The sequence below is a fragment of the Rhagoletis zephyria genome, unplaced genomic scaffold, assembly GCF_001687245.7.
Source record: "Rhagoletis zephyria isolate East Lansing unplaced genomic scaffold, Rhagoletis_zephyria_1.1 Rzeph_scaffold_01285, whole genome shotgun sequence".
In the NCBI taxonomy this organism is placed as follows: Eukaryota; Metazoa; Arthropoda; class Insecta; order Diptera; family Tephritidae; genus Rhagoletis; species Rhagoletis zephyria.
Window position 1 is genome coordinate 116,756 of NW_016158369.1, and position 13,907 is coordinate 130,662.

At 33.5% G+C, this 13,907-nt stretch overlaps 1 protein-coding gene across 4 annotated transcripts in view; it reads left to right on the top strand.

Moving 5' to 3' along the window:
* Window positions 1–13,907, top strand: part of LOC108363453 (uncharacterized) — a 128,585-nt gene that overhangs the window by 107,724 nt on the left and 6,954 nt on the right. The window contains exons 8-14 of one of the 4 annotated variants that reach the window (XM_017616824.1): window positions 1,967–2,093; window positions 7,960–8,061; window positions 8,135–8,563; window positions 8,669–9,072; window positions 9,194–9,363; window positions 10,616–10,804; window positions 10,877–11,000. In XM_017616824.1, the coding sequence (XP_017472313.1) occupies window positions 1,967–2,093; window positions 7,960–8,061; window positions 8,135–8,563; window positions 8,669–9,072; window positions 9,194–9,363; window positions 10,616–10,804 (1,421 nt within the window). In that variant the 3' untranslated portion in view covers window positions 10,877–11,000. Of the gene's footprint in view, window positions 1–1,966; window positions 2,094–7,959; window positions 8,062–8,134; window positions 8,564–8,668; window positions 9,073–9,193; window positions 9,364–10,615; window positions 10,805–10,876; window positions 11,001–13,907 lie in introns of those variants that run through there. The other 3 variants (XM_017616822.1, XM_017616823.1, XM_017616825.1) reach the window with 3 other exon arrangements.

The window sequence follows — 13,907 nt, forward strand, 5'->3', positions numbered from 1 at the left end:
TTCTTCTGGCATTTATTTCAATCAACGGAGTTCTAGAAACAAGTAAAATAAAAAATTCAAATCAAGTATTTGAATAATTGTAGCCTTATACATTTATTTAGGCGAAAAAGTGCCGCAATTACTCATTTTTCATTGTCAACCGATAAAAACATACTTTTTTATTTTTAAAAACTTTGAAAGTTTTCAAATATATGTACATTAGACCATGATAAAAATATAGTAAGGTAGAACCGCTGAGAGTCACTTTTAAGATTCTTGACGTTTCCAAACAATTTAATTTTTAAATTTACTCACAAACTCACACACACATTTTCATTTTCAATCTCAAGCAACAACAATTTCAAACAATTTCAATTTTTTATTTTCACTTTTATATGATTTTAAAATGTTGGCAAACTTCAAAAAAAAATCATGGCCGACAAATTGAGAGAACGGTTATACCTTGCTATGTTTTTATCATGCATTAGACTGCATCACATAAAACGTTGCGGTTTTTCCGCCGGGGTTACAAAATTTATTGTATTTTAAGACGTCCACCAATATATTTCGGAAAAAGATTTACGTGAGCTGGACCGATTTGAAAAGACCACCAAAAATGGATTTTTTTTATTAATAAAAGGAGTCTCTTAAAGAACTTTTTGAACAAAGTCCCCTCAGATGACAAAGCAGATTAAGCTTAAAAATCTGCATATAAATATTTAAAAATCTTTTCAACGGAATCGTAATAATGAGATTTTTGATGCTGTTTTTTTTTTTACTTTTTTTCAAAGATTGACTTAAGAAAAACTTAAATAACTGGGCCAAAACTATTCTGATTTGGAGTTATGGAATCTCGGAAGAAAGGTATTTTCCCATTATTTTTATTTATGTGCAAAAAAAGTCATTCGTCCCAATATTTTTTCCAAAAACCAATCATTATTCATCCTCTGAATAAGATTCCGTTCAGCTCGCTTAAATGTTAATATTTTTCCGATATATTTTGGTGGGCGTCTTAAAATATAATAGATTTTATAATTCCAACGGAAAACAGTACCGATTTTTCTTTTTTTTTGTATGGGGAGTAATGCAGTCTAATGTACATAAAAATACAACAAATGCATCTATGAAGTTTCAAGAGTGTACCACGAAATTAAAAAAAAAATGGTGGCATGCAGAATATCAATAGCAGCTATTTTGTAATTTTTGCAAATTTTTCGATTTTTTTAATTTCAATAATTTAAGGTACTTTAAAATGTTAAAGTTGAACGGTAAAAAAATTCGTTTTGCTAAAATGAGCGAATCTAGTGTAATAAAGCTTGTGTGTCACCAAATGGAAAAGAATTACATTGAGTAATAGATGACTACTCGAAATTTATTCTAAAATTGTTATATACATAAGGAAAGAAATATAAATGTGTGTTCTTTATACAAGGCTAAATATAATGCATTTTCTAAGATAGGTTAAAATAGGTGTACCACCACTTTCGACCAAAAATACATGTTTGTCGAAAAATGTAACAACTCGTGAGATTTGCTCATATACATATGTAGTTAGTTAATTTTTCGACAGGGGAGTTACTCAAAAGATAAATCATTTATTTTAAGCTTAGTATTCCTTTAGTTTTAAGCGCTGGAGAACATTTTTAGCTAACTGTATGTGATTGTAGATCATATTTTACTGAGCATATATTTTTGATGCATTTTAAAATTTATCGAAACCTCTATTAACACCAACTTGATATTATTATGTACAAAGCATAATTTTATAAATTTAATTAAAAAACTTGTATAGACTATTATTGGACATCTATCAATTTACCTAATATTAACCTATGTACCTACATTTATATTCCAACTTATTTTCGAAATTTCGCCAACCTTTCTATTCACAACTTAATCCCAATGAAAATGCAACAAATATGCTTCATATGAAAAAAATTATCGGCGAATATCAAAAATACAAATATGAAAATAATAATTAAATTAGGTGAAAATGATGGCATTCACATACGTGGCTCGGAATGTGATCAGAAAATATTATCGAGGAAGGAGTCAACGGGCTTTGTATTGTCACCGAATTACCCTTATCCATACATACCGAAAACTGTTTGTAGGTAAGTACAATTAAAAACAAAAATCCTGCATATTTTATCCCAACGAATGTTATTTTGTGGATCTGCCCAGCTTGATCATAATATTATAGTAATAACTACCTTAAAATATAACGGTTATCATATCTTTCGCTCAAAAGCTTTCAGATTTAGTGTTTTGTTAATAACCGCAAGGAGCAAAAATAAGAATTTACTGGTTGTTTTAGTTTTACTAAAAATTTTAAATTTTGGCGAACATCTCTGAGCAGCTCCTGATTGACAGAAAAGTATATTAAACACCTTTTTTCCTTTTTCATTTCATGTTTATTCATTAACCCCTTATTGCCCATTTCTCAGGTAGGTTTTAAAATTTATCTGCCCTTAAAATACGTTTTTCAGAGCAAAATTTCTGTTCAAAAAATAAAAAGATTTTAAACCCTACTTGAGAAAACGGTCCTTAATGGTTTAGTGTACTTTATTAATTTAACTTTTTCTTATTTTATTTTAGTTATTTAATATTTTATGACATGAATTCTTTTCAATTAAGTTAGGTAGATTAATATTGCCAGGCACTATGGTCTGGTAGCTACTATTTGCTGGCCAAAAGTCATTTTTTAAAGTATCGATAAATCGATTTGTTTTTGCCCCTTCACTAAACTAATTCTCCAGTGTAAAAAGGTACATACACATTATTACATTTTATTATTTTCTTAAAGAGTTTTCCCGTTGAGATATCAGCTGCTAAAGTTGACATTTCTACTAAAAGTTTACATTTTTATTTCTTTCGTAGTCATTATTCTTGAAGTTCGAAATGGTATAAGCCTCCCAGTGAGAAATATGTTTCAAAAAAGATAATGGAAATGAATAACGAAGACAATATTTGTGTGATTAACAAAAAAGAAAACTAGCATATAACTTGCTAAATAAAATAAAACTCATATTCAAAATGGACTCTAATTTGGGTAATAATTATTAATTCCTTTAATCCGACTATCTGGCCGGGTACTGGCTAAAATTCGGTCGTATTGCGAATTTCGATTATAAAAGTTTCAAATTAAAAATTTGGTTCAAAATTATTTTTTTTTTGTATTTTTATAATCAAATTTAATAGTATAGAATTAGTACTTAAAGTTAAAGATTTGTAATTTTTCATTTTGAAAAGAAGCATTTCCGAATTATAGGGCAACAACCTATTTCTATTTTCAACATAAATACTACCCGATGCTCTAAACAGAGATAGTGTAAATAAATTTAGAAATTCTTTGCGAAAATGCTTCTACCAAATTAAAGGATCTTATATGGGTATAAGGGGTAGCTATAAATATTTCTCCATTTCTAAATCGATGACTTTTTTCTTGTACGGTCGCTAACTTGTCTACCCATCGTTTGGCTATCCGCGTCACTACAAAAACTAAAATCAGCATCAGAGCCGTTGGCTATTTTCTCAAAGCATTGCCAAATTTCCTTGGTGAGCTCCCTCTTCCATAGAAGGTTTCACTAGAGCTCGGCACCCGAACAGCCAAAGGAAAAAGTTATAAAATTTGGTCGCCATATTGCATCCGCCATTTTAAATTTCGAAAATCTATTATACACAAGTTTCAAATCAAATTGGTTACTTCTCGACTTTTGGCCAGCAAATGATAGTCGCCAGACCATAGAGCAGCATTCAGCTACACCATTTGTCGTGCTTTTGACAGTGAGGGTAACAGCGTAGTAGATGCTCTAGGGTTTACCTGGTCGCGCGCTCACGATACTTCCTGCATCTGTCCACGTTAGTGATACCCATTTTTATGCATAAGCAGCCACAAGTATATGCCCTGTAAGCAATCCGTTAGCAACTCTACATACAATTCATTCTTAATAACCGTGACGAGAAGAGCTTGCAATTACTTTCGCTGTTTTCGCACATAATTCTCGCAGTTTTGCAGATGATTGACACATTTCATCTGGCCTTATATAGTATGTGCTCCCCGTGCTTCTCGCTACAAGGTTCTGTAATTTAATTCCCCTATCTAATTTAATTCAATCAACCTGCGGATTTAGCAGCGCGGGTTTCGCGATTAGGTCAATCGGCGGTATACTGAGGATTCTTTCTACATAGATCAGCTTCCTATTTGAGTAGACCTTAAAACTCTGCATCTCAATTGGCCTGCGGTATGTGAGCTTTTGGCGCATCTCGATGCTAACCAGCCTCGGGGGTTTCCACACCGGAACAATTAAAAAAAATTAGCTTTAACAATAACAGAAACAAAGTTATGTTAGGTTACGGTGATTGCCACTCCGCACAGTCCGGCAAAGGACACACTTAGGCCAATTCCGCCCATTGTGATATAACTATATACGAGCTCTTTTTTTCTGCCCTTAGTTTCCCATATGAACCCAAAAAAACTTCTCTTAATTGAAGAAAAACAGCAATTAAAATGAAGAAAAATGGGAACGAAACAGCACTAAAGAAGTTGTATCCTCTTTTCATGCCCAACATTTCTTCAAAATGATAGATTACATCCACGGTTCCATATTTTCGTGTACGTTTTTACACATTCCAAAGAAAAATTACGTTATCGGGAGAATTTTTTACTCATTCGGAAGAATTTTCGACCTTAAAGTAAGGAAAGTTTTTCTTTGATCCAGAGATGGATTTTTGGTTCAGTGTGATAGAACCATCGTGTGACCTTAACGTATCGCTAAAAGTCGCGGACGTTCACAGAGTTGAGGTGAGCTAAACACCGAAGAGCATGGTCATTAAAAATAGTAAGTATTGGCCTTGTCAGAGCAGGGCAGTGGCAGAGATCGTGTTTTACACTCTCCGCCGCCTCCTCGTCCCTGCAGGAATTACAGAAATCGTTAGCGGGGTAACCCATTCGCGTAGCATGCGCTCCGATTAGGCAGTGCCCTGTAGGTACACCGACAACCATGCCAATAATGGGGCGGTCGATTTGCATACGAGTTTTGGATCTCTTCTCATTAATATATAGCCAGATATGTTTTATAACGGAACACGTTGGATTTCAATCGGCGCTTACATGAAGACAAGGGGACGCCTGCATTGTACGCTGATTACAATGAGCGTGGATCAGTCTTTTGATTTGGCCGATCCGCCTTTGCTTCTACAGTACACCCAGGGAAGTGGGTGCCCATGAGAACATCTAGCAATTCGCTACAAGAGGAGGTCCATTCACCGTTAGGCTTTTGATTATAATTTGGGGAGCTGGAATTTTAGATAGGACCTTTCGTAAACGGTTGCCCTCAGAGGTAATATACCAGAAAAGAGAAAGAAAATGTTTGCCTGCCGTTTTAAAGCATCTGACCGAGTTTTTACATTTAATTAGCACTGGTAAAGAATTCCACAATCTGTCAGCACTACAAAGAACAAAAACATTAACAGCCTCTAGAAAGTTGTGTGATGTGGAGCAATGTTATTATGCTTGTGAGATTGATGAACAGTGTACGAATTTTTAAAAAGATAGCACGATTAACCGCATCTCATTATTTTAAATATAAATAAAATATTGCGAACATTAAGGTAATTATCCAAGCTGAAACCTAGAAAATTGTTTACATACAACGAAACGTGGTTTAATCCCTTTTGTTTTTTTATTATTCACTTCAAATTTTACTTTATCTATATCATCGTGCGACAGTAAATTTTAAACGCACAAACATAAATATATGCGCGAAACCAAGGGNGAAACGTGGTTTAATCCCTTTTGTTTTTTTATTATTCACTTCAAATTTTAAACGCACAAACATAAATATATGCGCGAAACCAAGGTCCAAATATAGTAAAACTGCGTTCTCTGTGACATCATGATTTTTTTCATAGGACTTCAAATATTAAAAAATGTGATTATTTCAAAAAAATATTAAAAAAAAAATGTTGTACATTGTTGAAAAACAGTAGGGGTATCAATTATCTAGAATTACACCCAATTAAAATTTTTGGTGCATTAGGATGCCTAGGTATTGAGAATGTCCTTTTAGAATTTAACGTTTGAATATCCTTGAAGCTTTTCATTGAAAAAATGTTTGAAAAATATTATATGTTAAGTACTAATATACACTCGGCCCCATCCGCGAATTTGGTCCTTCTTACTTTATTAGCTTAAAAAATTTTATTTATTAAAAGAGCATTTTCAATACATATTCATCCCATGACAAAAACATTACAAGGTAAATTCATTCTCTCAATTTGTCGGCCATGATTTTTTTCTGACGTTTGCCAACATTTTAAAATCATATAATTGAAAATAAAAAAATTAAATTGTTCACAATTGTTGTTGTTTGAGATTGAAAATGAGAATGTGTGTGTGAGTTTGAGTTTTGATTTTAAAATTATATTGTTGGCAAACGTCAGACTGCCTCTCAATGGCTTTACCTTGTTATGTTTTTATCATGTATTCATCCTTTTAAACTGAAAAGGTTTAAGGTTTTTAAATTAAATATATAGATTTTTATCTTTCATTTGGTGTCAATATTGTTATTCTACACAGCACTGAATTTTGAAAATAATTTTTTTTTAATCACTGTTATCTTTGAAATTTCAAAGTCCTTTGAAAAAAATTCTGACATCAAAAAGAAAAACTAAAAACGCAGTTTTACTATATTTCCCAGCAAAAAATCGGTAATCGCTTTTAGTGGTAACGTGTACTAGAAGGCATAGCGTTGTAATGCCTTCGAATTTTTTCGCTTCTTTTAGGCATTGTCGGTAATGCAAAGTAGAATGTCCTACAATATTTTATTTATTTCGCTTCTTTGTTTCATTTTGGGGAATGCAAAGTAGAATGTCCTACAATATTTTTTTTTATTTCGCTTCTTTGCTTCATTTCAGGGAATGCAAAGTAGAATGTCCTACAATATTTTTTGTTTATTTCGCTTCTTTGCTTCATTTCGGGGAATGCAAAGTAGAATGCTGCATCCTGGTCAGCTGAAAAATAGAATGAATATCAAACAAATCTTTTTCTACCGTTAGTTTCTGTGGAAATTTGTCTCGCATAAAAATCATGTTTTGCTTTGTTCAATTTGCAGCGAAGTTGAAGTCAGTCAATGAAGTGAAGTACATGAGTGAGGAAGTACAATTTTAAGCTTAATTAAATATGCATGTATGTACATACCGATTTTTAAGTAAAATCTAAATACCCAAATACATATATATGTTTGTATAAAAACTGATTTATAAAAATTTTAATTAATTTTAATCTTTTAAGACATTTTCTGATTTAATATAAATAAGTATGTACTCATCTGGGCATTCTAAATACATTAGTTTCTCTGTAAGGCATTTTTTGTTCGCTTCTCTGGATTCTGTTTATCCATGCGTTCTCCCTTCGTTTGAAGGTAATGCTGCGGGTAAGGGCTTACCGCCAATGACATGCCCATGTTAAAATAAGGCCTTCCTGAAGCGAAAGCGTAAGCGATTCCCATCGCCTAGCTCGTTTACACTTTCGCTTCTGTGGTAATCGTGTTTTTTGCTGGGTTGGCTCACAATTTCGTGAATATATTGACTGCATAGTGTGTTCCGATTTTTTTTTATCGCACGGTGTATTAATTTCATTTTATTTGCAAGTTTTTATTTTCTACATTTCAATCCTTATTCACTCTATCTATGAAGTNTAGCTCGTTTACACTTTCGCTTCTGTGGTAATCGTGTTTTTTGCTGGGTTGGCTCACAATTTCGTGAATATATTGACTGCATAGTGTGTTCCGATTTTTTTTTATCGCACGGTGTATTAATTTCATTTTATTTGCAAGTTTTTATTTTCTACATTTCAATCCTTATTCACTCTATCTATGAAGTGGGCGCTTTTATATAAATAGACAATTCATTTTAAAATTACCCTGAAACCACTATATCCAGTTTTTGGTCACTAACATTCTACCAAACTACTTTAAGGTACTTCATTTATGGTATGCAAGATGCTCAGCATCTAGAACGAGTACGTCTTGAATTCTCTGCTTTCAATATACCTAAGGTAGAGCACAAGGATAAAAGCGAGTAAGTAAGCAAGACACTTCGGAAAATTTACATGATTTATGTTAATCCTCGGCAAATCTTCGCGCTTCCACAGATCTAATTGCACGGATGGTTATCTGAAGATCTACCTGAAAGGACAAGAAACTGCCGATGCCTACGACAAATTCGACTATGAATTGTGTGGCAATGAAACACAGCGAGTGCTCAGTGATGGACCGCGCTTAGCGATGGTTTTCAGTTCCGGCGAGCTGCAAGGACGCGGTTTCAAGGGTAAATATACTTTTGAAACCGAATACAAAATACCTGGCACAGCAGCACCAGACGGCACATGTAGCTTCACATATGTGAGCAATTCGAAGAAACGCGGCGAATTCAATAGTCCTCGCTATCCATCCAATTATCCATCGGACACGAATTGTTCGTATCTCTTTCTAGGCGAACCAAATGAGCAGGTCACGATTGTCTTCGATCATTTTAAAATAAAAGCGGATGGTAACTCAAATGCCACTGCGGGAGCTTATGGGTAAATAGCATTGTACCATAATTTTATTTTATTTTATTTTTTACTTTATTTTTCTTGAACGACAGAGAATCGTTTAATTTATTCTCTCTTCATTTTCTTTCGCAGCTCTGGCGCTTGCTTTGAAGACTGGCTGGAAATGTATGTTGTATATCGTGATAACAACGATCGTTTTCTTGGTCGCTACTGTGGTCTGACAGCACCCGGCCCCGTAGAGAGCCCTAGGGGTGCAGTGGGTCTGCGCATCACATTGCATACGGATCAAGAAAATGTAGCTAGCGGTTTCAAAGCACGCTACTTCTTCGAAACGCCACGTTCCGATGTTGGCGAGTGTGGCGGAAATTTTTCCAATCAAGATTCTGGTATTATCACCTCACCTAACTATCCAGCTGGATATAAGGCGCCTGGTCGTGGCATGGCATCGATGGCATGCAATTGGATAATGACCGCACGTCCGGGATATAAGTTATCGATAAATTTTGAACACTTTTCAATCGAGGGCGATCCAGCAAGTGAGTCTAAGTTTTTGCTTTCTAATGTCTTTATTCTAATACGCTTATAAGCAGAAATGTACCTACATATGTATGTTTATATGTATTATATAAATAATCTGATAATTTTCCATAACTTTAGGTCGTGGCTGTCCTGCTGCTGTATTGCGTCTTTGGTTAAATATCGATTCGGATCAACCGCCAATGGAATTGTGTGGGGAGAAAACACTAATCGAACAGTGGTATCATATTTCCACTGGACAAACTGTTCGTATCAGTTTCACAACCAGCGATAAAACCGTTGGTGCACCGGTAAGTATGCTGGAAAAATTGACGTATTTTAGGGGACAATGGCAAACCTTCTACTGCATATCTACCATGAAGAAGTGTTGCTTATGAAACTACGAATTTATGGAGAAATTTGGGCAAATACTTAGCCAGTAAACTATAGTTATACGTCAATTACAAAATTAAGGCGAATTCTACTTTTCAACTTAAAGCCTTTTTGGGTTGGTTCGAAGATGCAGAAAACTTCAAATAGGATAAACTACTCAAACAAATCCAGCCCAACTACTTACCAAGAATTCGAGTTGCTAGACGTTTACAAAGAGTCAAAGGCAAGCAGGATCAGTTAGTCATGGGGAAGACCAAAGTCCTCTGAATAGTACATACCCTTGTTCTCTTTGAGTGAACCCCGAAAAAAACGGCATTATACTTTTCCCAAGTTAAACAAAATTACCTAATTTCACTAAACCAAGATTTGAGGAAACGGAACTGGATGTGTCAAACAAGATTAAATACCCTGCAGTTATTCTGGGCTCTACATTTAATTAGAGACTTAGTAGTTTCTCCATAGAGCCAAAAGAATGTTAGGCAATAGATATTGATTAAAACCACTGCACTGGATGTACACAGCTTTAGTCCGATCCTGTCGAAAGGATTTTTTGAACGTTCTGCTCGATTTATTATCGATAGATATTTTTATCGGTCCATGCAAGCGTTTTCCAGACCGAAATATTTGCACCCACGGGAATGCAAGTAGTTAAATACCTTCCCAAACAGCCAAGCGGCAATTCAGGCACGCTCTTTTATCTCTGTTAGATCTCAACTAGTGAATGACTGTAGGAGAGACCTCATGTCGATTTCTTACCAATCCTATATAGGTAAGGTGGACATATATGAAAATGGGACGCAGACGAACCAAATGTGTCCCACGCGTTGCACATGGGAGCCTAGGTCAGAGAGACTAAGGGCACAGTCTCCGAAATTGACCATGCTTAAGCTAGACAGAGATTTAGCCGTACAGGACAGTACAGGATTACCCGGAAGTTCTGGGCAGTCCTATGAATAATTTTAAAGCAGGGCTCTTTTAGCAATGAGCAAAGAAAATACCCACAAACTTACTGCATCTTAATTAAAATCAAAGAGCCCTAACGACAGGCGGTTTCAGCGACCTAGAAAATAGAATACATGGAGCCTTTCACTCAATTAATTATGTACATAAAATTAATAACAACATATATACATACATAAGTATCTTCAATTTTGCATTGCACTTTTTCAGGGCTTCCGCATTGTATGGACTGAAATACAAGACTACAAGACTGGACCGCCGTCCACTGGTCTACTCTGCGAATCAACATACCACTTCCAATGCGAGGAGGGCTACTGCATTTCTGATAAACTACGCTGCGATGGCGTCAAAAACTGTAGTCCCGGTGATGATAGTGACGAATTGCACTGTGAGTCGTGAGTGAGTCGAACGGTTCAGTTCATTTTTTTCTTATTTACTTTTATTTTAATTTTAAGTTTTCTTCTTCTTAAGTTTATAATTTCAGTTGATTTCCGACCTTTGATTTGATTCTAAGCAAGAGAGATGGAAATTAATGGATAATAATTTACAAATTTACATACATATCTATATTAATTTTTAATAAAACTGACTCCACTTATCCATATACATACTTATTATACTATTAATAATAATATTTAGTAGAGTAAAAACATAAAATAAATAAAATTCAAGTATTAAAAAAAAGTCATTCGTTCCAAAAGCAACTTAATGCAACTCAACAAAAGCACTTTGATTTTTTTTCATAATTCATGTTTTCATAATTTAAAGGAATTTAGCAAAACATTTAACGCATACTTAACGCAGTTATGCATATTGTTTTTATGCCTAAGACATCAAACGAAATTTTAAAGAAACGAAAACTACTTAACACAAATAAATTCGTAAATAAATTGGACTTAGCTGAAATCATACTTTGGCATCCCAGATGCATATATTCTACTCATCGTACTTATTTGTATACATATATATACATATCGTTACCTTAATATAGACAGGCCCACATTTCACATTTCCGTTTCTGCAAACATAGTTTGAAAATTTGGCAAAAAGCAAAGTTCTACAGTTGCGAATTACATCGAAGAATTGATTTTTATTAAACATAATATTTTTCTAACGCTGCAGCGTAATATTTGTTTTCAATTTCTATTAGATATGTATATTGTGAGCTGTTTGACACCTTTGTATAAATCTGAACTTGAATGAGTTAGAGCCATTCTATATGAAGTAACGATATGTACATATGTATGTATATGTGCATTAGATCGCGTCGGAAAAAGTTCGCCATATACCACCGAGTATAAAGAATTTCTGCAAGGCAATTACTTTTTACTTTTCTTTATATCTTCGGCATTTACAGACGAATCTTAAAGTATGATTTTTCAGTGTCCTTGCCTAGAAGAAGCATTTTTTTGTTGCGAAGTTCATTGGCCTCAAGTACCACATTATAGTGCTGGGCTCACGAGTCCTCAGTTCCTGCCACCCTAATGCACCACCATTGTGAGAGTAAATTAAAGCTCAACAAAAATCACTAAACCTTTGCTAAGGAAGTACTTTAACTATTCCTGTAGAACTACTTGTTTTGAAATATTCTTTTATGCTAAATATAAATGTAACCGAAAAATGTAAAAAGGCAACCCCTGCGTTTGGCAAACAAAAAAATTTGAAATTGCCTGGCACAAATACTTTAGACTCAGGGGTGTTCGGTGCATTTTTTTGTTTGCTTGTAAGTTGGTACGATCTAATGTACATATTTTTTCAATATATTAGGGATATTTTAATGAATACGTATTATTTTACTGCTCTATGTGTTCTGTTAGTTTATTTTATTCATTTAGTATAAATTTATTGAACTTTATGTACAACTTGAACCCGACGACACGTTTAGAAACTCTTTAAATATTTACTGTCGTAAAACCATACTATAAACTGCTCTTTAAAAACTTCTATAAATTTTCGTTTCATTTCTAGTCATCTTCATAAATACACAAGCATATATAAAATACTAACTAATTAATGAATTATAAAATCGTCAGAAATCGTTTAGGACTTACAAATATATCTGTAGCATTTTGATAAAACAACTTGTAGGCTTTTTATTAACAAAAATAAGTTTTGCTTTAAAACTTTTATATATTTATTAAGTTCGTATAAAAATGGCATCTAACAGCTCTATTCTGCGCTGGTAATAAACATTTTGTAACAGGTAAATAAAGTTCGTGTCAATATTTAAACCCTTTTTGCATTCGATCTACTCTTGTAACCGAAAATTTTGTCACCATGCCATAAGCTGGTAACAAAATATTACCCCGTGAAATATGCAATACCAGAGTTTCCACATTTCTTTCTTAGCTGAATATTTTAACTGCATTACCAACGTACCTAGAATCGCGGTAATGAAATTTGTCGTTTTCAAAATCTTCCGTAATGTGAAAAATAGACCTGTTAAACTACATCTATAGGTAGTTAATCGTTGTGAACGGAACGAAATATTTCTTTAAAGAAAAAATGGCCTAACTCAAGACAAGTTGTTTTATCAAAATTTCACAAATAGGTATCTTCATAAGTACACCAACATGTGTGACATGCCCGCGGCCATAAACAATATTTAGTCGTTTAAGTCAAAAATCGTATTTTCAAGAGAACCTCAATTATATACATACATACTTTCCGAATTGGGAAAATGAGACCAATGATCAGAGTTAATTTTTTTTCAATTTCGGTTCAATATCGTGCCCCTAGTTCTTTCAAAGAAAAACTTTAACGGTTTGTTAGTATAAATTGAATGCGGATATAGGGATTTTTATTCGCACACTGATATAGTGATATGTGAAATGAAATATCTTGAGTTAAGTGCATATGTAACGGATCACGTTAAAAGGTTCTCAATTTATATTAATCCGACTATGTATATCCTACTTTCTCAATCCAGTAACTAAAAGATATTGGAATGAAGGGGCCACTTTAAGGATCTTCAAGAATTTTCTCATTTGGAGGGGATAAAATAAATTGGAACTGGACTAAATTTATCAAGCGAAATTAAGAGAAATATCAGGCTTTTTTTGCCCCAATTTTAAAATTTAAGCAAAAAGGGCATATATTGGTCTGATTTAATCTTTGAATTTTTAGATTTTATTGTTTTAAAAAGGAAAATATATACATTTTTTTAATTTCATTTAATATTTAGAAAATCATTTTATATTTTTAACTATTTATTTTTTTAATTTATTTAATGTTAGAATTGTATAATTAAATTTTGTTTGCATTTTATTGTTTATAAAGAAAAATATATGTTATTTTATTTTATTTAGAAAATTTATTGCCAAAGGAAAAACAGAATAACGCTAAGACCTCCTAGTTAGCAGATCTTTGATCTTTCAATTAGTCGAAAGACAGAAAAGAGCTTTCAAGATTGTTGCTAGAATTGATAGATTTGATAGTTGGTTAATTGGATTGCTTTTTAGACCCAGTCTACTGTACATGAGATTAGTGTGATAAGTGAGTT